General features: G+C 43.8%; 1 protein-coding gene across 2 annotated transcripts; it reads left to right on the top strand.

Moving 5' to 3' along the window:
* Window positions 1–1276: 1276 nt before the first annotated feature.
* Window positions 1277–15988, top strand: fstl3 (follistatin-like 3 (secreted glycoprotein)). 2 transcript variants are annotated; one of them, XM_070961522.1, is made up of 6 exons: window positions 1277–1399; window positions 11544–11585; window positions 12030–12215; window positions 13915–14130; window positions 14222–14449; window positions 14584–15988. In XM_070961522.1, the coding sequence occupies exons 3-6, from the start codon at window positions 12035–12037 to the stop codon at window positions 14634–14636; spliced, it is 678 nt and encodes a 225-aa protein (XP_070817623.1). In that variant the 5' UTR covers window positions 1277–1399; window positions 11544–11585; window positions 12030–12034; the 3' UTR covers window positions 14637–15988. The 2 variants fall into 2 exon arrangements, with proteins under 2 accessions (XP_070817623.1, XP_070817622.1); XM_070961521.1 differs by lacking the exon at window positions 1277–1399 and having other exon boundaries at window positions 11367–11585.
* The last annotated feature ends 7394 nt before the right edge of the window (window positions 15989–23382 follow it).

The raw sequence follows: 23382 nt of genomic DNA on the forward strand, positions 1-23382 counted from the left end.
TTGATCTTGAAAAGCATATTTTTATGAATTTAACAACTTGTTTTGTTGATAATATTAAATGATTTAGTTAATCAATGATTTATTTAATGCTTTTGTGGTGAACGGCTGGGGCTTGGCATTCAGGAACTGACCCTCTGGGATAAATAAAGTTTTTCTGAAATTGAAAATAACATCACAGTCGCACACTGAAATCTGTTGTGCCAGTCTGAAAACTCTAAGCCTCTCCTCTGCCGGCATCCTCTCGTTGCTCTCCAGGGCTCTGCTTTATATAGCGCTCGCTTAGCTGGAGGTAAATGACATCATTCTCCCCAGAGGAAGGCTCATCCTCGCCGTCCTCCTGCTCTTCATCACAACACAGTAAACATCCAGAGGAAAGGATGGAAAATATGAACATCATGTTATGCTTTCAATCGTTTCTCCTTCTGCGACTAACATTTGTCCATGCACAGTAGAACAAAGTGTTATCCTCACGTCTATTTTATTTTTTAAATCAGCATCTCAGCAGCAGGGACAAAGACAATAAATCAGCCTTCTGAATGCTTGTTAGTAGACCTGAAGCGATCTACAAAGGACACGCTGACAACCATGGGACAAAGATGTGTGTGAGTGTGTGTGTTGTGCAGGCAAACGGCGTCGTGACTCGTGTCATCTCATAATGGAGTACGTCTCTTTCACACATTTCAATCTGTCCTCTCATCACACACACACACACACGCAGAGTAATGGAGCTTCTCTGGTCTTAATTAGGGCCTGGTGGAAACCCATTCAGATTCTCCCTCCCGACTGGCATGAATATTAAGTTTGCCATTCATGAATATCAAAATCCATTTTTGAATTCAGAATAAAAGGTGGAACTGCACCGGGACAGACTTCCACCCTGTAATAATCACCGATGATTATTTTGAAATGATGGAGAGGAGGAAATAACATTTTGATGGAAACATAAACACAAGCTGAATGAAAACGGGAGGCTCCCCTCCAATCTAACCTGCGAGCGAAACACACTATGTAAGCCGAAAAATTACATAAAAATTTGCTTGACTTTCAACGTGCTACCAGTTGCCCTCAGCCAATAGAAAACAAGCCCAAGGCTTCACACAAAAGGACCGGAGAGAGTTTACAAAAGATGGTTTCACAACGGTTGCATTCACAGTCACAGTCAGCGATACTCCATGTGTCCTCAGTAGGTGGCTCTCTCATGTTCAGATTACGTATCGTCAAAATGGCCCACATGTCCTTCCTATTGCCAGATATATTGAATAGAGCGGCCCACTGCATACACACAGCTTCCTCTCTGTGAGAGCAGTGAGTAATGTTTGGAGATGGAGGGCTGAAGACCTTTCGTTTTGTAACAGCTCACAGAGCATGAGTGATGCCAGCTGAGCCACAGGGGCATGAGGTAGGTAGCTGTGTGTGTGTGTGTGTGTGTGTGTGTGTGTGTGTGTGTGTGTGTGTGTGTGTGTGTGTGTGTGTGTGTGTGTGTGTGTGTGTGTGTGTGTGTGTGTGTGTGTGTGTGTGTGTGTGTGTGTGTGTGTGTGTGTGAAGAGAGCTTTTTTATAACCCAACTGCATGAAGTAGTATGTGTGTACGTGTGGGCACAAGTGTGGAAGGTGTGAGTGTAGTGAAGAGTGTGTGATGCGTGGGAGGTGCATGTGTATGCTTTCATGTACTGTAGATGGAGACGTGCACACTGGGAGATGTTGCTGTCTTTGTGTTGTTGTCACATGTACGGTCCATGTTTGTTTGACTTGTTATCGCTCCGCTTTATTTCTCTCCGTAATCAGTGATATCCATTATTTCCAGAAATGAGTTTTTCTCCCTTTTTGTGTGCGACTGAGAGCTCTTCTACCCACTCCCATTCTCCGACGTTAAACAGCTCATCTTACTCCGCCACCTCCACCACAGCGGTTACATAAAAAAACATTAAAAGGGGCAATTATCTGTACTTTCAACAAGTTCAAAAAAGGACAGGAAATGTTTTTGGCAGAGTGATTTTTGGACGTATGCTGGTGCACGGTGTACCCAAGACTTTGAGCTTTATTTAAAAAGCATCTTATTAGATAATCACATTAGAAACTGCAGCGTATAACAAAGCCTCTCAGCGTGCTCCGCTCTATTTTAGATCTCTAAATTGCATATTGCCAACAGTTAGAGTTGTGCAGTTGTCATGTTAATGTCAGTATATTTTTGGACTCTGTTTTCAGAGCACAAAGGCAGCGACAAATGGATTTGAGGAGAATGTATTTTAAGCATATTGATTTTGGAGAGACAAGGATCAACAGTATTTATGTAGAGACTGTATAACCTCCATTTCCTAATTAAAATATCATGTGTCATCACGGCCAAACTCATGTTTAAATGAAAAGAGCTTTCTACTGTATTTAATAAGGAGCAAGTGTTAAGCCTCTTATTTTCTCTCCATGGTCCATTTGTGCTGTTAGCACCTTGTCTGTCTTCACTGAGCACAGACTTTTCTATCTATCTACTTGCTTTTTTTCATATCTAACAAATACAAATTGAAGCCCAACAGATTCTGTTTTTCAAGGCTGATATAAACATCCCATAAATCATAAAGTAATTGCAATGAAGATAAGTAGTTAACAGGACAATTTACTGCTGAAAATAAGAGTTTTAACCATCCTGTTTTGGCTCATATAACTCCAATCCTGACCGTCGAGCTGAGGAACATAGGGTCCTTTGTCATGTTCCCATTATGTGCTGTATAAATCATAAGACTCATAGACAGTACTTAGCCTGGACTTAGTCTCCATGATGTCCTCCAAAGGTTTCTGAAGAGTCACTGTGAAGCTCGATGACAGTGGCTCCAACCGTCAGCACCTTGGCAGTGCCTGACTCCACCAAACTCCCGGCTTGTCCAAAAATTGGCAAAGAAGTGGAGTGTGGGTGGATCTAAGGTGGGCTGAATGAAGCCTGGTTGCCGAAACCTAGTGGCTAGCTGTCTGTGAAAGTGACTATGCACATAATTATGCGCAACTTTAAGCCTTAATGTAATTTTTAAAAGGTCCTTATGCAAAAAATCACCCCCTGTGCAGTTGAATGGTGAAATTAGCTATAGAGGCAGAAACATTTATTTGTACCAGGCTGTAAACATGTTTAGCAAGTTGAGCATTTTGATATCGGGGTCTATGGGGACTGACTCGCTTTTGGAGCTAACCTCAAGTGGCCATTTGTGGAACTGCTGGCTTCATTTTTCTGCCCTGCAGGTTACTGCTCGGATGACTCCACTAAACGCTCTCAAAGGCTGCACTTCAGCACAGCGGTGCTGTGAAAAAAAATGCTAACATCAGCATGCTAACATGCTCGCAACAACAATGCTAACCTGTCAGTAGCAGTAGCAGTAGTACTCTTTCTATGTCACCATCTTTGCTTAGCATGTTGGCATGCTGACATTTATTACTTAGCAACGGTAACACGGTGAGGCTCGCAGCCCAGTGAACGCATTCCACTCCAAGAGGTGAGGTGCATCAATACTGCATACACACCAGCATGGTGCCTCGACCGATTGTGAGTCGCCTAATGTTCATATTTACACTGAGCGGGGTAATTAATTCTAAATGGACCCATCTGCCCTTTCGCTTGTTTAAATATTTATACAGCAGCCTGAGACTGTAAGGAAGCAGCGACCATATATGGAGAGATTGATTTAATTCTCTGGAATAATTCATTGCTGTTAATGACCAAAGAGCGGTTTGGCAAAGGAGGCCCATTAATCAGCTTGTCGAACATTAACCCACAACCCAAAAAACAGCAGCAAACATCAAGAGCTGAAATGTAAAATAACGCCGTTGGTGACAGTAAGCGATAGTAGTATCGCTCTGTGCGTACTTGACACATGAATGTGGCTGTTTTCATCTCTGACTGATTCATTTTCTCCCTAAATGCGGTGAATCAGAGTCACGCGGTCGCAGAGCTGTCACATGGCGCTCGGTTCTGAGAGACAGAATCCAAACTTTCCCTCCCCTGTTTTGTTTTATTTATCAGTTTCTGACAGCTTTCGACATAACGGCGGCAACAAATATACTTCAGTCATTTGTTGCCATGGTAACTGCTGCCAGCATGAGCATCAGCTCTTGTGCAGTCAAGAGTCTTTAAAGGGCTAGCTCGCAGAGGGAGACCGGCTGGGAAGTTAAAGAGATGATACAGACTAGAATCACAACTATGAAAACGTCCTTCCAGTGTGTCGATGCTGCAGCTCTGGGTCACCTGTTGTTTATCTGATCAGCTGATGCTCCTCTGTAGCACCTGAGCAAACTTTTAATCAAATCAAAACTAAACTGAAATCTGCTCATCCCTGTTTGTTTCTCACCGACTCTTTGTCAGTGATAACACGGCATAGACTGGTGTCCTGTTTCTTACTTTGAGCCAACCGCAGTCCGCCTCGTTTTGCAGGGTGTGATCCGTGCACGAGGCTCGACGACGGCCTGCGAATCCATCTCGACAAAACAGGCCAGACAAACACGCGAGATGACGCCGAAAGGCTTGAAACAAGTACACTTCAACACAAAACAGGCTGCAGAGAAAAGGAGCCACGAACACAAGGCTTAATGCAAATGACGAAACGAGAGCTTGTTTTCGGACACACACATACACAAAAAAACCCCACTAACGATGTTTCGCCTAAAATGTAATCTGTACTCCATTTTTTAGGAGCACTTACTCTCAGGCCTGTATCAAGGTGAGCTGAATTGCTGCTCCGGAGGCGAACAGGAGAAAGATTACTTACTTACGCCGTGTGATGTGTTGTTTCAAGACCCTCTCAGCGGGGTCATACTCGAGCATCCTGGAACAGCAGAAAAGGTGTCATTCAAGGACAAACAACAAACATGTTCTGTGCTCTTCTCCGAATCGGAACAGTCATGATCCAGCATTTTCCATCAGACACGCTGGATTTCAGTAGTGATCAACAGATGCGTTTTGTAAAGGATGAGATTATCTTGCATATTTGTTTTTGGAAACTAAGCAGTCATTATGTTTTCTGCTGCATACTCCTGGAAAATGTGCTCAGTAATGTCCTGATATCTAAAGCTTTGGTGGTAAATTCATGCAACGTAAGAGAGGACAAAGCCGTCACAAGAGACAGGCTGGCAGACACTTGCTTTACACCTGTGACTCATATCCGGATTGCACCTACAGCTGACACTGCGAGACTGTTTTCACAACTGGAATTACACTCCTGGTCCGAGCTGAAATTAGATTTTTCTCTCACTGCATATCCCCAAGCATGTGACGACGGTACTGAAGCTGCATCGTTTCTGGCCAGCTCCTGGAGTGAAAGCATCTTATATACCTGGATGCATTTGCACCTGATTTCTCATCATCCAGTTTTAAAAAGAAGACGTTAAGTAGGTCAGAGAGAGAAAAACCTCCCAGTACTCCATGTTCACTGTGGCCTCAAAGAGCTTGTGAATCTTAAAGCTTCGAGTGTCTCCAAACTGGTTGTGATGTATCTCAGACAAGCGGCCCGGCACACAAGATTGCAGAATCTCTTTATTCCATTAGAATCACATCTCACTTTTGCAAGGAGTTGGAAAAAATGACACTAACACTTCTGATAAAGCTCAAAAAATATTTTTTTCTCCAGACTGTCAGTGGTGTTGATTCACATAGAAAGTTTGTGTTGTTGTTCAGCAAATATATCAAGTGTCCTTCAGAGTCAGCTTGTGCTCGCTGTTCTTCGTTTCCAATAACTTTTCTGTGTTTGTTTAATATCATCATGACTTTTGGGACTTTCTCCTTTGCCACATTACATCATGTTGCAGTGTCTGGGAATGCTGCACCAGCAATCCAGGAAGCGACTACAGTTACTAGTGGCTGCCTGCCTACAGTAAGTGAGTCATATTGAGTTGAATACCAATTAGCAGGACGGCATGTGGCAGCCTTAGATGAGCTCTGACAAACACTGTTTGTATAAGTGAGCTCTCAGGGCAATGTAAGGCGGCTCGAAGTATAAAGACCGCAGATGGTTCGCGGCGCATCGGTCGCCGTCACGAGCTCGACAAGGCATGTAGACCAGTGCGGCTGTGGTGTAGCTGTCGTCAGGGCACAGCTGGAGTTCACCACTGTTTATGCAAAACTGACTTTACAAAGAATAAATGAAAATGTTTAATGATGCTTTTGAATCTTTAATTAGATTCATTTAAGATGAATTAAGACAGCAAGGTTGAGTGATGTACTTTAAAATAATCAAACTGATATTTAATGCGATGAATTGCTTCCACCATTACGCATCACATCACAGAAAACTCGAGTGTAAATCATTGTTATTTTGTTAGTTTTTCTTGACATTTTGCTTGGGATCATTCATTTACCGCACACAGTAACAAATCAGAGCTAAGCTGAGACATTCAAACAGCTACAGGCTCTCTAAAGCAGAAAACCATAAAGATGAAATCTGCAAACCGCTTCAAAAACACAACACAAAACTTTGATCCTTGCCCTCGCTGTGCAGGTGCTCCAGTAACTTGCAGAAGTAGCTAAAAGAGACCCAGCATGGCATTTTGAACTGAGCACTGTGCTGCTGGCAGTGCTCGTATGATGAAACTACAGCAGCAATTATTGATGCGCTGTAATAAAATTACACACCAAAGCACCGAACGCACAGGAAACATTTTCTCACTTTTCCCTGCATCTTGTGCTCTCAGTAGTCCATCGATGCATAACCCAGTTAAGGAAATTACCACTTAACATATGGCAATGAGCATACTTGAACTGTTAACCAACGCAATCTCCCTTCCTGTCATAAAAAGACAAATTGGAAGCTTTCATGACCCCACGCAACAATAATTTGACGCACATTATATTTGTTGGATATACTCATAATAAGTGGCATCGGCATCACTGCACAATTACCCTTAGCTGACTTGGAAATTGCAACTTCGGCTAAACTTTAAACGAGAAGTACTTCCAAAAGCGATGTATTTTATTATAGATGTCTCTGATAAGTCTGGAGACGCCAGGGTCGTGAAGGTCTGTTATGCAAGTTGAATGAATGCAGGAGCGTGAGGCGTCTATTCAGGAGATGAACACAAGGGGGTATTCCTGCCCACTGAGAGAGAGCCGGAGCAGCACACGGCCATGGCGAAATGACAGCCGCTCTGACACAGAGGGAGACCCTTAGTCACGACCACCTCGGCGCCCTGCTCTGGTTACAAAATGAGAGGGGGCCGGAGAGCGGAAAAGGTGACGTGGGGCCAGAGGGGGAGGGCTGTTTGTATGAGCAGCGCGTGTGCTGACATTAACCTTCCCCATTAATGAACCGCTGGAGGGACTTCACATGGGCGACTCTAAACACAGGAAGGAAGCAGGGAAGGAGAGGATGAGGTGGACGAGGAGGAGGAGAGCTGTGTGCTGAGGGACGGGGGGGGGTGATTCAATCCGGCCCTGTCACTATTCCCGCTCTCATTGCCGGTTCAATCAGTAACACACATTAGGAGTAAATTGAGTGGATAGATGACGCTGCTTTCAGGCAGTCTGGGGCAGAAAGAGCAATTACCACTGCTGAGCCCTGTTCAGCGGTGTGACATACACACCAACTCTGTGACTTCAGACAGGGCAGTGGGTGGATTGTAATGGGAGCAGTTCTGCTTTCTCAACTGATTTGGTGGCTATATTAGTAATAAAACAAGTGCTTTCTTTCATGCTCTGTGCCAAGATACGACTTCGTAGCCTCTATCAGACAGGAGTGAAGCTCTATCACCTGTAAACTGAAGGATGTAGTTCACACAGTAGCCACAGAATGATGTCACTGAAGGGGAGTAGCTGTATATTTCAAGAAATTGAGAAAACATAAATGTAAAATTTAAAGAAAGCAGTTCTGCAGCAAACAGGAGAAGGTTTGATCGATATGTTGACAATTTGTCGGTGTGACTGCAACCAAAAGAAGACAACATATGGCTTATCTTCAAGGTCCAATGGTCATGTAACAGCTTGGGCTCCTCACTGAGGCGTCAGCTGCCATTCCCCAGGGCAGGCGCTGTGACAGACATCACTCGTGTATGTAGAAGATGACAGATGTGTCTGAGAGACACAAGTACGAATTAAATTTAGGACTTCTCTGATGTCCAAAATTAAAGGCCAGTGACCTTTTTATGAAGTGAGGATATGTGGTGACATAAGGAGGCTGAAGAGGTGAACTAACACTGGCTGAAAAAGGTGGAAGATTGAGAAATGGTTCAGTGGCGCCCCCTTCTGGTATTTTAGGTTAGTTGCAATTGCAACAGCTTGGACTCAGCAATGCAGCATGCACATGCATCGCTGGTATTATGCTACATATGGTAAAAAAAAACAAACTGTATGACTAGCAGTGGTCGTTTATGATATCCTCAAGTGGTGTCGTAATTAATGATGATATGGATCGCATGAAGAAGGCCATAATGTCAAACCTTTGCATAGCTGCTTTCACTGGGACAAGCTCACAGGTTGTAACACAAACATTTTAAGGGCATGATCAAATATTGTACAGCAGTGGAAACGGTTCTTTGAGGAACTCCTGAACCCGAGCCTCCTCGTCTGTGGAGGAGCCTTACCCAGAGTCAAGAAGCTCCAGGTGTGGATGAGATTTGGCCTGAGATGTTGAAGGTTCTGGACATTTTACGACCATGTCCATTGGGGATTCCTGTGGGGGATACTGCTGAAGTGTGTTTACCAGACTTTTGCCACGATTGTCTAACCAAAGTGAGAGCTGTGGCACAAAGTCAAGAATGTTTCCAGTAGGTGTTGGCCTGTGCCAGGGTTGCCATCCATCGTGGACAGATCTCAAGGCACTGCCAAGGAAGGAGAGTGTCCAGTTTGGGGACCTCAGAATTGCATCTCTCCTTTTTAATGATGTGGTTCTGCTGACTTGCTCAGACTGTGACCTAGCACACACTGGGACGGTTTGCATCCAGGTGTGCAGCAGTTGGGATTAGAATCGCGCCTCCAGATCTGTGGATTGCTCCCTCTGGGTTGGGAGTGAGTTGCTGCCTCAAGCGAAGGGGTTCAAGAGTTCACAAGTGAAGGAAAAACAGAGTATGAAATGAAGAGGCAGATTGCAGTTATGCTGACCTAGTATCGGGCTTGCGATGGCAAGAGAGACGATTTTTTGGTAGTGACCGAAGGAATGTGATTTTGGATACAAGAAGCAACTTTTTGCGGTGAAATGAACCAGTTGAGTTGGTTTGGGCATCTGATCAGGATGCGTCCTGGAGGTTTTCTGAACACATCCAACTGGTTAGTGACCCTAGGGTAGACCAGAACACGATGGAGCGATGTATCTTATCTGGCCTGGGAACACCTCCCAGGAGGAGCTTGAAAAACGTTACTTTGGAGAGATACACCTTGGTTAGCCTGCTGAATTTTTTTTTTCCATGCGGTTCCATGTTGCCCTGTGCAGAGTTTTATCTGAATTTTTTTGCTTTGTCATGTTCTTCGTACTGGAGTAACATATACACAGAAAAACACAAGTTTGAAGTAAAGTGGGTGAAGAATACATAAAACCCCTGTGCAAAAACCTGCCCACATTCACCACTAGATGGCAGTGGTGTTTTTGCCTTTTCTGCTTTATTAATGGACAAATGTACAGTGACACAGCTTCACACCTGCCCTATCAGAGATGCACTCACTCTATTTCACTTTAGACACACTTCACCATGGGCTCCTTCAATTTCATGCTGCCCCATAGAGCCCGACCACTTGAAAGAGACCAGTATTTCTAAAAGATGGGACACAGTAAGCTGCACCCTAATGAAGATCATACATTAGTGGGTCCCCACCATGCTGCATTCATTTGTATGGCTCAGCAGTGATGATCCAAACCATATGAGGAGCTGAGTGGATCTGCAGAGACCCAGTGAAGAGGCAGGCCACCCACAGCCATCGCTCACTGCTCTCCTTCCTCCCCTCCTAGGTCAGGCAGCATTCCTTCAGTGCCCTGGGGATCTCCGCTGAAGGAGGGAACATCATTCACAAAGACTCAGATACTACAGCATATGCTACCTTCATTTCCCCCCAGCGATCAAACGGGAACAATAAAAAAAAAAACTGACAGACGAATGGGCAGACTCGCATTACTTTGGCATTAGTAGCATACCTCGGTGTCAGAGGTGAATGAGTGCAAGACGAGAGACGAGCAGCACAGATGTTCTGATCAGACATGATGATAATGCAGATTCGCCTCCAGCCACCTGGTTTTTGAAGACTGGATGGTGTTAAACAAACACGCCTGTCCCTCTGGTAGACAGATACTGTATATGTATCCACAGTATTTCAGTGTTTTCAGTCTCGCACTGCGGCTGTCTGTGTTTGATCATAGACTGAAACTGAGGGGGCAGACATGAATGTTCTTGATAAGCTCCAACATGGTCGTGTTTATTGAACTTGATATATTGCTCAAGGGCAGACCACCTTCACTCCCACTCTACCCCTCGTCTCTCAGTATCATTCTAACCGCAGCTGTGGAGTGAAATATCGGCATTCATTGATTAACACAGACAACAAAATGAGGACTGACAGTGTTGGAGAGGTGAAAGGCGTCATTTCCATCCAAGGACTGTTGTTCTGCATATTTCGGGCACTTGAAATTCATTTCATTTAGCATCATATGGCCAGAAACCTTTTTAAAATACCCTCAGAAGTCACTGTAACCACTTTGCTGCGGTGGTCCTGTCTTTCTTCTGCATTTACACTACAAAGAAACGCAATTTCTGGTCAGTGCTGGGTCACGTTGCTTCAAAAGATTATTTCTGAACACAATAATGAGATAAGAGGAAATGAGTATGGAATTTCTATAGGCTGCTTTTCCCTCCAAAACCACAGCGAGCGGCTTCCAGACAAAACTGCCATTATCGAACAGTATGTTATTTATGAGGAGAATGAATATGTCTGAGCTGCGCCACATTAAAGAGAGAGTTGAGACAACTCAGAACAAAACATTCAGGACCCACCACACAAAAAAGAAATAACATGTGACTTTAACTGTGTCTTATTAGGTCACATTCACATTATGCAATAAAGTTTTTCCCCAAATACCTGAACAGCTAATTCAATTAGTCTATTCAATAAGCTGAATGAAAAAATGTAATTTAAAGTTTGATAATGATAAGGCTAATCTAAAACTCTTTCTAGATCTTCTCCAGGACTTAATTAGCCCTTAATTAGTCTAATATGGTGTGAAAATGTTTTGTGAGGTCATATAAGTGCCCAGCGTCTGGCGCTGGAGGGCATGGATCATTTCCCGACTCTGGAAATTGAGTCAGAGTCAAACTGTGTCCTGCCCTGGCTTATTACTGGCTGAGAGGATCGCCCATCCCAGCAGCATAATTCCATCTGGGCTAAATATTTATACAGAGGGGGAACGACATCACTTATCCACAACACGTTCATTCACATAAGGGAGAGCTACTTCCAGAGTGGACTTAGAGTGATCCGCTCTGTTTGGACCATCACTTCTTCTTGTTCTTGCTGATATTTGCTTTGGACAAGCTTTCAGAAAACGGGTTTGTACCAACCAGAGAACACAATGAGCTTCTTCATCTGTGCTTTTGCAGTGATTCTCACTTTGTACCAGATTGGGAGGAATCCTGCCAGCGGTGAGTGGACTCTTTTCTTTCTTTTTCTTGTGAAAACTTAAGACCACGATGTAATGTGTTTTTAGAAGAACTGAATGAATGAATCTTCTTGCAGTTATCAGAATGATGAGGTGTCTTTTTTCCCCCCTCAAAAAAAAATCATATTTATGTGGCGTCTACGTCAGCCTTTTGGAAAAATAGTGTTTCCTTCTGTTTTATATGTGTTTTCTTTATATACAAGTTAATATATGTGAAAACATCCCAGCAGACAGGTGCCACGTATTAGCATTTTGTAATGGGAAAAACACAGAAGTTGAGTTTTATAATCCGCCATTTATTTGATAGATATTGGTGAATAATTCAGATTGCTGTGATATGCTTTTTTATGCATTACCTTATATGTGCTTGAGTAAATTGGCTTATTTCATATATGTTTTAAACACTGTAATATGTCCTTATCTCCAGCTGGGATGTGCTGGCTGCAGCAGAGTCAAGACCAAAGGTGTGACATGGTGCTGATGAGAGGGGTGACCAGAGAGGAGTGCTGTGCCGGGGGCCGTCTGGACACAGCGTGGTCCAACACCAGCCTGCCCATGAATGAGGTCAGCCTGCTGGGTTTCCTCGGAATTGTCTCCTGTAAACCGTGCAAAGGTAAACAAACAAACCTTTAAAGAGCAAGCTCAATCTGCCAAGTAGAAGGAATCACTTACTCACGCTTCGTTTTATCACAGCAGAGCGTGGCGTTCATCATTGCATGCAAACCAAACGCACGAAGCTGCTTTAAGCCCACATTTAAAGTCTTAACAGTCACGCTGTGAATAAACATGATAGATATGTTTCACTGGAGTCATGCTGCGGCTGTTAGTGCAAGTTTTAAGGTAAGTATTTGTTTTAATCACTGCTTAGGTATCATCATTAAATATCACAGGGACAAAATTGGCTTCTCCGCAACACACAATAACAGTCTGTGGGGAGTTAGTGAAAGTTAATTGAAACCACGTCATTTGTGAATCGAGATATTTAAACAATGAGTTCCCGGGGCGGCTTTCTAACAAAATGCAGACGTGGATGGAGGAGAGGCATTCCACATAACTCCACCCAGCTGTCCTGAGAAGCTTCCCCTCCTGGAATCTCTGCAAGGTTCATTCAGGTTCACTCGCAGATAAATTCTGTTTTCATAAGCAGCGTTACACTATGTGATCACAGGCCAAAAATGTGAATTTCTCCATGCTGATAAGTTCCAGTGAAGATCGAGCAACTGGCAACTGCAGCCCCGGGTTTTTCCGGCCTCGTCACATGGCTTAGAGAAGCCGAGATGTGGATTGTGTTTAGATAAAGCTGAATAAAGCTGCCGCAGTCAAAGGTAGCTGAACAGCTTGCATCTCACCTAAAGGTAAACAGCTAGTTAAAAAGGAGCCTGTTTGCTTCCATTAGCAAAATAAGAAAATGCATTCCTGCAGGCTGGAATAAATGCCTGCCACATGCCCAGACGTCTGGGACTCATAATGTGCAACACTATCTTGATCACTTGGAATTCCGTGGGAGGAAAATGTCAGTATCGCGAACGTCGATGAAAGTTAAGCGGTGGCCTGTCATTTCAGATGTAAGACACCTACATCATACCTCGTTTCCATTCCCTTACTGGGAGACGCGGAGGCGATGGAGAGAAAATGTATACACGACAAGAGACAGTGAAAAATGGAAATCAACCAAAAGAGAGAGACAGAGAGAAAAAAGAGTTCTGGAATAAAACAGGATATTGAAGTGCTGCTTGAGACAGGAAATAAGAAATAAGTTGCTCATTGTTTACAGAATCCTCAGGACTCAGAGCTGAGCAGGCATCATCTCTAAAGACTCCGAAAGGTCCTGGGAAGAGACCTGTGTGCGTTGTCTAGTGTTGACTCTGCACTGTGTAGGATTACAGTTCCTCCTGCGCTCTGACATTATGGGGTGTCAGAGCAGCCCGGGGCTCCTTCATTTCTCAGCCTGCAAACTTCTCTGACAGCTATTTGAACTCCGTCTACCTCACAGCCCCTCCATCCCTCTGCAGGAGCTTAGCCCAGCCTGTGTGCAGCCGTACACATAGATCTGTTATGAAAACACGCCAGCCTCACATTCCACCAGGCGAGACACCCCTGTGTGTAATGGTCAATAAAGAGATGTGATTATTGTAAATATTATGCAAGGTGAAAATTGTGTTATGGTCTGGGAAAACCCCAGATCTCGAGCTTGTTTTGTATGAAAATGCCTGCAGATCACCTGATGTCTGCAGACTTGTTAATACAGTAACATTATACTGACACTGCACAGCGCTCACGCACATATGAAACCACTCGCTGTGCTTTTGTAGAGACTTGCGAGGGAGTCAAATGCAGTCCCGGGAAGGTTTGCAAAATGAAGACGGGAAGGCCCCAGTGTGTGTGCTCTCCAGACTGCTCTCACATTTCCCGGAAGCATGCTGTGTGCGGCAGCGACGGGAAGTCATACAAAGATGAGTGTTCTCTGCTGATGGCGCGCTGCATGGGACACCCCGACCTGGAGGTCATGTACCAAGGAGACTGCAAAAGTAAGCGAAAGAGACATCAAGTTGATGCACAGCAGCAAAACACCACGTTTATTCTCTGCTAATAGTCCTTCTTTCTTCTTGCCCTGCACAGAGTCGTGCTCCAACGTGGTGTGTCCAGGTACCCACACCTGTGTGACCGACCAGACCAACAGCGCCCACTGCGTCATGTGCCGCACAACCCCCTGCCCAATACCCATGCTGTCTGAGCAGGCAATTTGTGGCAATGACAACATCACTTACCCCAGCGCCTGCCACCTCCGCCGGGCCACCTGCTTCCTCGGCCGCTCCATAGGAGTCCGCCACTACGGCAACTGCAACAGTAAGGCTGCAAAAACACCTGTCACTTCACCTCTTTGTGCCTGTCTCACTTGTCCCTAATAATATATGAAGCATTTAGGCTATTACAGCTTTCATGCAAGTAGATTTTGACTCTTTTTGACTCCTTTTGTGCAGATCCCCCTCGGAAAGTATCCGATTTGGAAGGCAGCGAGGAAAACGCGGTCTAGACGGACGACTCCTGACACGGCCCTTTTTCAAGAGAAGAGTTCAGCGACAAACATTTCCGAAGTGCCACACCACTAGCTTCCCATGATGACCTCTTTTTTTTGGCATCACTCCCCCTCCCCTTTGGTACGCAGAATGACAATAGGTTTGATATGGAAGACTTACAGTACAAGAGTGTAACCGCCTCTAAAAGAGCTCCAAAAAATAAGTTGTGTTAATCTTGTGTCAGTTTGGGAAATAGAGGCAGGTGAACACGTTTCTCGGGATAGAAATATCTCATGAGCTCTTTGGGAGATGTGTGCATATTGTAAATAGAATACCATTACTATTTATTGGAGAAGGTATCAAACTCTATTTATGTTTTTATCCTAGTAACAAATCCATATATCCTTGGGAAAGCTGATGCAAAAAAAAAATGTATTTATTGTGTTTTGTTTATTGTGTATGTACAAAAGCGGCCACTGGCATTGGCATTTTACAGCTTTTTTTACGGTCTCCATTCCCCACAAACAAACAGTTTTCCCTCATAAGTTGATGGAAAACAATGTTAATTTGTTTGGAAAGTTGATACCACTTAAGAGCGTGCCAATGTGGTTTCAACTTACCAACAAACAAGAACAGAACAACTACGGTTGCGCTGTGTGCCCTTTGTCTGGAGGTGAGGAAGGGGTTCAGCCTAAACAAACCTGTATAGTCTCTCTCCCCCCACACATGTTTACTCTGGATGCTGATCCAAAGTCTCGGCCACCCGCTGATCACTCAAATTAACAGTTTGGTTGTGTTTGTAGGAGTCTCAGAGGACTGCTGGTACAACCCCAAACCCTCCACAATACCTCCTCTGTCGAGCGCTTGGCTTTGTTTTCCAAATGCATTTTTGTAGGTCATGCTAGTTCATTCCGTTGCTGTTTTGCTGCTTTGATTTGAGTGGATTTTTTTTTTTTTAAAAGAACCTTCTGGACAGACAAATGTAATTAGCATCGTCTGAGTGAAAGGAAAATTAAATTTGTCTGAGAATGGACCGCAGCTTAGGCCAAGTGAGCATACCTGATTATAGTGCCATCAGAGGTGAGTCTGTTCGGTGGTGACGCTGGTTAACCTGGTAGATCTCGATACAAATGGCCAACTTCAAACAGTCAAGTGATCCAGTTAAATCTTACAACTCAAAGCAGATGTCTGAAATACTTTCAGTAATCCTTTCAGTGTATGATGGAACATTTCGACGACTCGTGTAAATAACAGCCTCGTGTGTACCTACCTGTGTACTTACTGTGAAATTTGAATGATGAATGCATCAACATATTTTTGTATTTTTATACTGCCATTTCAAAACAACATAAAGTTTAATATTTGTCACAAGGTGTCTTCTTTCTTTTACTGCTTCTGAAACGGGAACATACTTGAGCCACAGGACTCACTCTGCAACCTGCTTCTCCTCTTACTCACCTCACCTCAACACATTGTCTGCAGTCCATTAGACTAAAAGACGCAGTACTCTGCAACTGTGAAACGGTCTCTGACATGTATTTTATAATATTTGGATTTTTTCTAAACTGTGTCACAGTCTTAATCATAGCCAGTTTCAGCCTAATGAGATCATACTTGCACCGTAAAGGAAACTGGACAGCTTTCCAGTCGTGCTGGGGTTGTGAGTGGTGGGTCAGGCTCCAGCAGCCAGTCAGTTTATGCGTGCGGTGGTTAGACCTCCTCTCCTGTGCGTGCCGTGGCTGCGTCGCCTCTCCGACAGGCCTCTCGAGGCCTCATGCGAGAGGCGACGGAGAATCAAATCCAGGCTGGGTGGCTTTTTTCCTCAGGGATATCCCCCCGCTCTGGCTTCGGCGGGAGGGGACAGGGGAACGGAGGGCAAAGGAGCGGAGGAATGAATGTTTCGAAGTTCCGAGGCCTGGGTACTGACTCACTTTCCTGTGTAAAGTACCTCCCTTGTTTTTCTGTCTTTCTCTCTCCCTCCTCTGGATCCTGCGCTCTGTCATGCAGCAGCATCTGGTTCAACTTTAGGGAGATGTTTATATTCCTGTCCAAGTACCCTTTTATTACACTGGGAATGGAATTAGATGTTTTGTTAGTTCGAACAGGGCAAATAACAATGCCACGAGGGGCTGTGGCTGTGCCCGCACGTAAAACACTCAAAATTGTCTTTTCAGAAATATATCTGTGTACGGTGGGTAAAGTTATATATGACTGATTGATCCAAATGACTTAGCTTGACCACACAGGGACACTGGTCAGACATGACCTCAGTGTGGCACACCGGACTTGTCTGGGCAGAGGACGACTTTCTGTCCAGTGAAGCGTCTCATGTCTGTTTAGTTTTTCATCTTTAATAGACAGAAACATATTCCAGATATTCCATCTAGCCTTAAACCTCACTATGTGGAAAATATAATGCTAAAGCCAATCATTCCTATACCTTTATGAGCGCGAGCCATCTATAAATTCTTCTGCCACCCACACAATAAGCTCACCAAACCAGGGTTCCTCGCCATAGTTTGAAAAGTGGCAGCTCCGCAGGAATTTGCAGTGAACACCCACTACAATAAAGCATTTGCCACACTTTGCGGCGCATATGTTGAAATGGCTGCGGCCTTGCAGTAAAATGCAGAGCTGAACAATAAGCTGAGGCAGCACTTTTGATACATAAATGTGGACGAACCGTCTCGATGGATAGAAGTCAAATAAAATCCCATTTGCTGTTGTCATTATGACTGTGTAATACCTTCTCCAGGAGCAACCTGCATGTCGTTAACGCACGGCCCCGTGACTGATGTCGGATATGATGCGCCTGTGTCACACCATTGGTGGTAATGACATAACCGCAGAGTAAACCTATGAGCCATTTCAGAGCTATTCTAATTACACACATGAAACCTCAGGAATCCTCTGCCCACTTTGCTCCATATTTCATCCTTTTTTTCTGCATGTTATGGTCTGCGGTGCAGCCGGTGAGGGGTCAGCCTCACTTCCACTGGAGCGCAGCTTTGTATGTGTGTGTCTGCGTGCGTGTTTGTCCGTCTGTTTGAGTGTGTGGGTGTGATTGTGGGTGCTTCTCTCCTGCTGGAGCTCACCTGTTATAAGCATGGGATCAGTCACACATATTACATCACAACTTCTGCCTGAGTTGTTTATATCCCTGCAAACACATGGGGTACAATGTGACGCCCACACTGACATTTCAGGGATGCGTAATCATCCTGCTCTGATATGTCGAGCTTCTTTCTCAACGATGTCCACATGGTTCCATTTCCGCCAAGTTGCCTTACTACTTCCAGTAAGTTAACAGCCAGCATTTAGATCTGAAATGATGTTGTGATGAGAGCAGGCACTGCGGAGTGTTTCGGAGACCACCCACTCTCTGGATCGCGCCACTGCATTGTAAACAGCTCGGCCCCACAGCTGAAACTAATAGATATCAGATCCATCACTCCATCACAATCTATCTGCCTCAGACATTATTTCCCAGACTTGCTTTGTTACACAGCAAGTCTTTTAATTTTCCACAAGCCTGACATTTAGCTTTTGATGATTGCACTGCACTGATGCAACAGCCCACACTCCGGTTCTTGCTGCTGCAGACGATGTTTTGGATTTCTCAGAAACGCTTTTCACGATCTCTGATCTTAGCTCATGTATATTTTAATGAGGCATGTCAGACGTCCTATCAGCCACACCGTCATCGCAGACGAAGACTCGTTTAACAGTTTTTAGACACGATGACAGCATCTGACAGAGAAGAAAAAGAAAGCATAACTGTTGAGGAAATGTGCCGAAGTTTGATTTTGCGCCTTGATTTGCCACATTAATCATAGACTCATGCTTTTAGAGCCTCGGGATGGAAATGTTTGCCAGGCTTGTGATTCATTTGCTATGGCTGCTTTCACCACTTTAAGCAACAGTTGAAAATCCAGGCAGGTTTACTGCAAATGAGGAACGTTTGTCAGTGATTTGGTCATGATCAGTTCACCAACAACAAATCAGCAGAGTTAGGAAGTTGTGCAAATGCTAATTGTCCCCAATTATTCTTGGTGAATTGTTTCACTTCCTCGTCAGGACCTCTGGGATGGCTTCTCTTCTGGCTCTCTGTGTGGTCTGGCACACAATGTGAGGATAAATGCTGGGAATACAAAAAAAAATATACTGTAAGGATTTGAAAAAGATGTTAATACAAAAAAAAAATGAATTTTTATCTGAGGTTAAGCCACTTTCTTACAGTATTCAGTAAATATGTGGGTACTGTCAGAGGCTCCTCTGGGGGTTTGAAGTGTTTTGGAACGCGTGTGTCTGAGACAAGTATAATGTGAGATTGTTGCCGGCCCCGTCTTGGCACTGACAAGGTCATTGAATTAACTCTGGTTTGAGTTCATGTTGAAATATCAAGCCACATAACTAAAAGAAGTCAATGAAGTGTGATAATTGGGCTGCACTTAGTTCCCAAACTTGACTCAAATTGAGTCCAATTGTGCAATTTGCGGCTTGGAAAATTACCAGGCCATGACCATAATTTCACATCAGCTTTGCAGGTGGCTCTCGCATAGGAACAAGACACAAATACCTTTTTTTTATAAGCCTTGGCCCAGATACCTACTTGTTTATGATGGAAAGTTGGTTGGTTATCATGGAAAGTTTGTTGAACATTTAATTTGCCATCATGCGTTACGGTATGCCATGTCAATTCAGCAAAGATGAGAGTGGGAAAGTTGCCTCAGTTTCGGGTTTCATTCGATTTTATCCGCTTATTATCGGCAGCTTCTTTTACTTGAACAGCTAAAATAGCCACCAGGACACATGTAATTAAATCATCCGTTAGACCATACTCTGTTTGTTGAAGTGGGACAGTGTACCACAAATGAACTCGGGAGGCCCATGTGGTATCTATTCCTCCAGACTGCAGAGCTGCACATCCTTTAAACAACTGGTGATCAGTTTTAGATTAGGGCAGCAACTGCACCCATGCATTGTGTTGTTAGCCCCAGTGTTGCTTGGTATGGACTATGATGGCTATGAGATACAACCGTGTGAGCAAATACATATGTGCAGACTCACACATACCGTATACACGATCTGCATGCAAAATATCCAAACAGCGCTCTCTCACACACACAAGCAGACAGAGATTTACACATACACACAGTGCATGCCAAAAATAACACTGCAGACACTCCTGTAGGGGATATTCTACACAGTTCTCCTCTCAAACACACTCTGTAATTGTCTTCTTTCTTTTTTTTGGTGCTTGTTTCACACTCAGCCACCTGCTGGGGAATTTCTTGTTGAAATGGAAATTCTTGTCTCCTGTGGAGGTTTGCGGTTGGTGTTGCTATGTAGCATCAGCTGGGTAGAACAGATAGCGCTGTCTTTCCAGCATGCTGTCTTTTGCTTTATGTTCTATCATATTTTGGCATCCTCAAAATGGCATTTTCACAACCAGTGAATGTTTATCATTGAGCAAAACTAAAAGTCCACAGCTATAGCAGCAAGGCACACCATCGCTTTGAGCTAAATGCTAATGTTAGCGTGTTAACATGCTCTCATTGATGATGAAAGCAAGCCAAAGTTTAGCAAGTATAATGTTTATCATGTTTACCAGCTTATTTCAGCATGTTAGCATTCTAACGTTTGCTAATTAACGGTAATCACAAAGTACTACTGAGGCCGATGAGAATGCTGTGGAGGCATTTGCACTAAAAACCAAAAAAGTCAACCTCGCCAGTATTTCCATCCCTACAACGATGCTGCTAACGTGGTGAAAAAGTAACATCACCAGTCGCCTTGTGAGTAAATCCAAACAGACATTGACAGAGCGAGGAGGATATAAACTGGAAAACAACAGTATTTTTAATGAGGATGGGACAATAAAAGCAGATAAAGTCAAACTCTGCCGAAACATCTGCAGCGAGAGACCACAAACACTCCGCAACAACAAACGTGGTTGAACTGAAGTTGCTAATTGTACACATATGTTCCTCTAGTCTAGAAACATCTATATTTTGTTAGCTGCCCAGTGATGTAATCCCAAACAGCTATGTACCAATGTAATACGGAGAGATTGTGTTCTGGGACACAAGCAGAGCGGAAAAACACTGTACAGAACAGAAGGGATACCTGCTGTGATTCAAATATGTGTATATACTGTACATGTTGAGGACATGTTAGGTTTATTTTTTCAAAGGCCGCTGTGGCCATCACTAATGTCGACCTTTACTGCCTTCTTGCTGTTTGTCCTGGGATCTTAAGTTGTGTGTGTGATGCACAGCTCTTGTGACACATGGCCTCAGACAGAGTGTGTCTGGAGGGAGAGAGAGTCTTCGATGGGTGGGACTGAAAACAAGTGACGCATGACTAAGAGGCCCAGGAAGTTCCAGCAGGCGGCTGTTATTGCTGAGTGTGTGGGTGTGTGTGTCTATGTGTGTGTTTATGTGCGTGTGTGTGAGTGCGACTCAGGGGCCCAGAGGGACTGTGTGGGGCAATCCCGGCTGGAGTGTCTGGAAAAACTCTATGGAGTGACAAAAGCAACAGTGTCCCTTGCAACATATCTGTCTGCTGCCTTGGCTGCAACACTTTAGTGCCTTTAAGAGTGTGATAGGAATGAAACCGTAAAAAGGAGGCTAAAGAAAGCAGTTATTCTATTGTGTACGTCACTGTACGTGGATGCATGTGTGCATGTGCAGTCTGAACGCTTAATTACAGCGGCAGGAAGAAATGCAATTAATTACTTCCACCCCTTGCAGTGTATTCCAGCATGCTTTCAGTGTTTCAAATTTCATCGCAGCAAGAAAACATCTAATGTACTTCTACTTCCTCAAAAACACTGTGGTTGACTTGTACAATAATATGTTTTTTGGTCATTGTATTCTAAATCCAGATTAGTGGTGACCTAAGCTGATGTAGAAGGTCCCTCTGGCTGATAGAGCTGTTTTCTGCTGCTCACATGACCTGTCTCTGACCCGAAGTCGCTCACTCCCCAGATTGCATGAGCATTCGACTGGGATGGCAGTGACGCACTGGGCGCTGAGAGACAATAGCTTACCTCAGCCAGGCAGACATAGCAAACCTCGGTGCTATCAGACCCTCTCTAATCTCAGCCCATGGGACAGCCGTGTCTTTCCTGCTCCCACAAGGCCAGATCAGACACAACGCCGGCTGAGAGGGAGGACATTAGTTCAAGTTCAAGTTCTTTTATTGTCACGTAAACAACAGTTACAGTGAAGCAGTCGCTGGCAGTGTGATTCTTCGGCCTCAGGCTCCCTCCATCTGTGCTCTTACAGATGTATACAAGAAAATATGTAAAATCTAAAAAAAAAAAAAAAAAAGTGCAGCAACTAAAACATAAAATATTAAGTCAAATATGATAATGAGGTAGCCTGGTGGGTAACAGTAGAATATATAGACAGTAATGTAAACAGATTGCACAGTGATGCAGCGATGTAGTATTTATATACATAATAACAGACTGTATACAGGTATGCACATAAATATGTATACATACTGTGATGATAAACAGCCTATAAAAGGTAGTAAAGTAAATATATATACTGTGTTGTTTACAGGTATAAACAGGGAGTAATGAATATATAGGATGAGATGTAAACAGGTTGTAAACAGTAAGTAAGTGTGTAAGCTGGTGGAGACAGTGCATGAAAATATGTATGTACAATACAAATAAGTACAGTGCAAGTATGGCAGCAGTGTAGAGTTGTATCGGTGTGAGTAAAGTGTTGCAATAGGACATAATAGGTTACACTTTGAGTTTTGCTATGAGGAAACATCCGCTCTTATTATAAGTAATCATATCTGCGCTTGTAGGTGCTGCGTTGGGAAATTAGGCCATGGTGTCAGTGAAATTTTGCCTTGGTTTCACTGTTAGGCTACAAAAACGTGCAACAGAACAGGTTTTTCTGCATGATAATGAAACAGAGTAATGCAGTGTGTTAGCTGCATGGTTGATAATGGACACAATATGAGTACAAGGCTCAAGCCAACCAATGCATTTCATTCAAAGCGCGCACACATAAAACATCACTGGTTGCATTCAGGGCTACTCTCAAGAGCATAAAAGTGAACATTTGTCAATAAAAATCAGGCCAGACAGCTTGAGAAATGTGATTGGCTGATGGGCAGTCGGATGGGAACTCCTACTGAACTCTCAACATGTGGTGCCAAACACACAATGCTCAGGACTGTGTGTGACATGTTTATCTCCATCAATCTGCAGTTATGGTGATCACATTAAAAATACCTGTGAAAAAAAATATTGAGGAAATTTTAATTTATAACTTTCAAAATAAAAACAGACCTGAAACGGACTAAATAAAATCAATCATGTCCCCCTCCAGCTCTTATGTAACTAAATGATCTCGGAGACCTTCGCTGATATCTCAGTGCTACCAGATAGCTGCCAGCAAGAACTTGGCTGTGTTCACATAAAAGGAGACAATGTCTTTCCCATGCGGGAGGCTACTTATTTATTGTTTTGTGTCTCAGAATTGACTCTTGATAAATTGTTACGACAGCTACTGTCAAATCATTGAGGACAACAAACAAATCTACCTTTGACGCGATGTGTTGCTCAAAACCAGATGCTACACAACCTCTGGACACTTAAAAGTATGTCTGTTGGGCTCAAGAGGTGGTTGTAAGGAATCCAATGGAAAAGTAACATGTGTCAAAATAAATCCAGCGCAATGCCAGATTGCAAAAACACATCTCAGGTTTTCATGTGAACCGGGAGAGCAAGGG

Source organism: Chaetodon trifascialis, chromosome 4, assembly GCF_039877785.1.
Source record: "Chaetodon trifascialis isolate fChaTrf1 chromosome 4, fChaTrf1.hap1, whole genome shotgun sequence".
Classification (NCBI taxonomy): Eukaryota; Metazoa; Chordata; class Actinopteri; order Chaetodontiformes; family Chaetodontidae; genus Chaetodon; species Chaetodon trifascialis.

Bases quoted from the DNA above. Each gene is read 5' to 3' on its own strand.
- fstl3 (XM_070961521.1), top strand. From the start codon at position 11,516: ATGAGCTTCTTCATCTGTGCTTTTGCAGTGATTCTCACTTTGTACCAG. The intron at 12,216-13,914 runs GTAAACAAACAA...GTGCTTTTGTAG, and splicing joins CTCCTGTAAACCGTGCAAAG to AGACTTGCGAGGGAGTCAAA. The intron at 14,450-14,583 runs GTAAGGCTGCAA...CCTTTTGTGCAG, and splicing joins CCACTACGGCAACTGCAACA to ATCCCCCTCGGAAAGTATCC.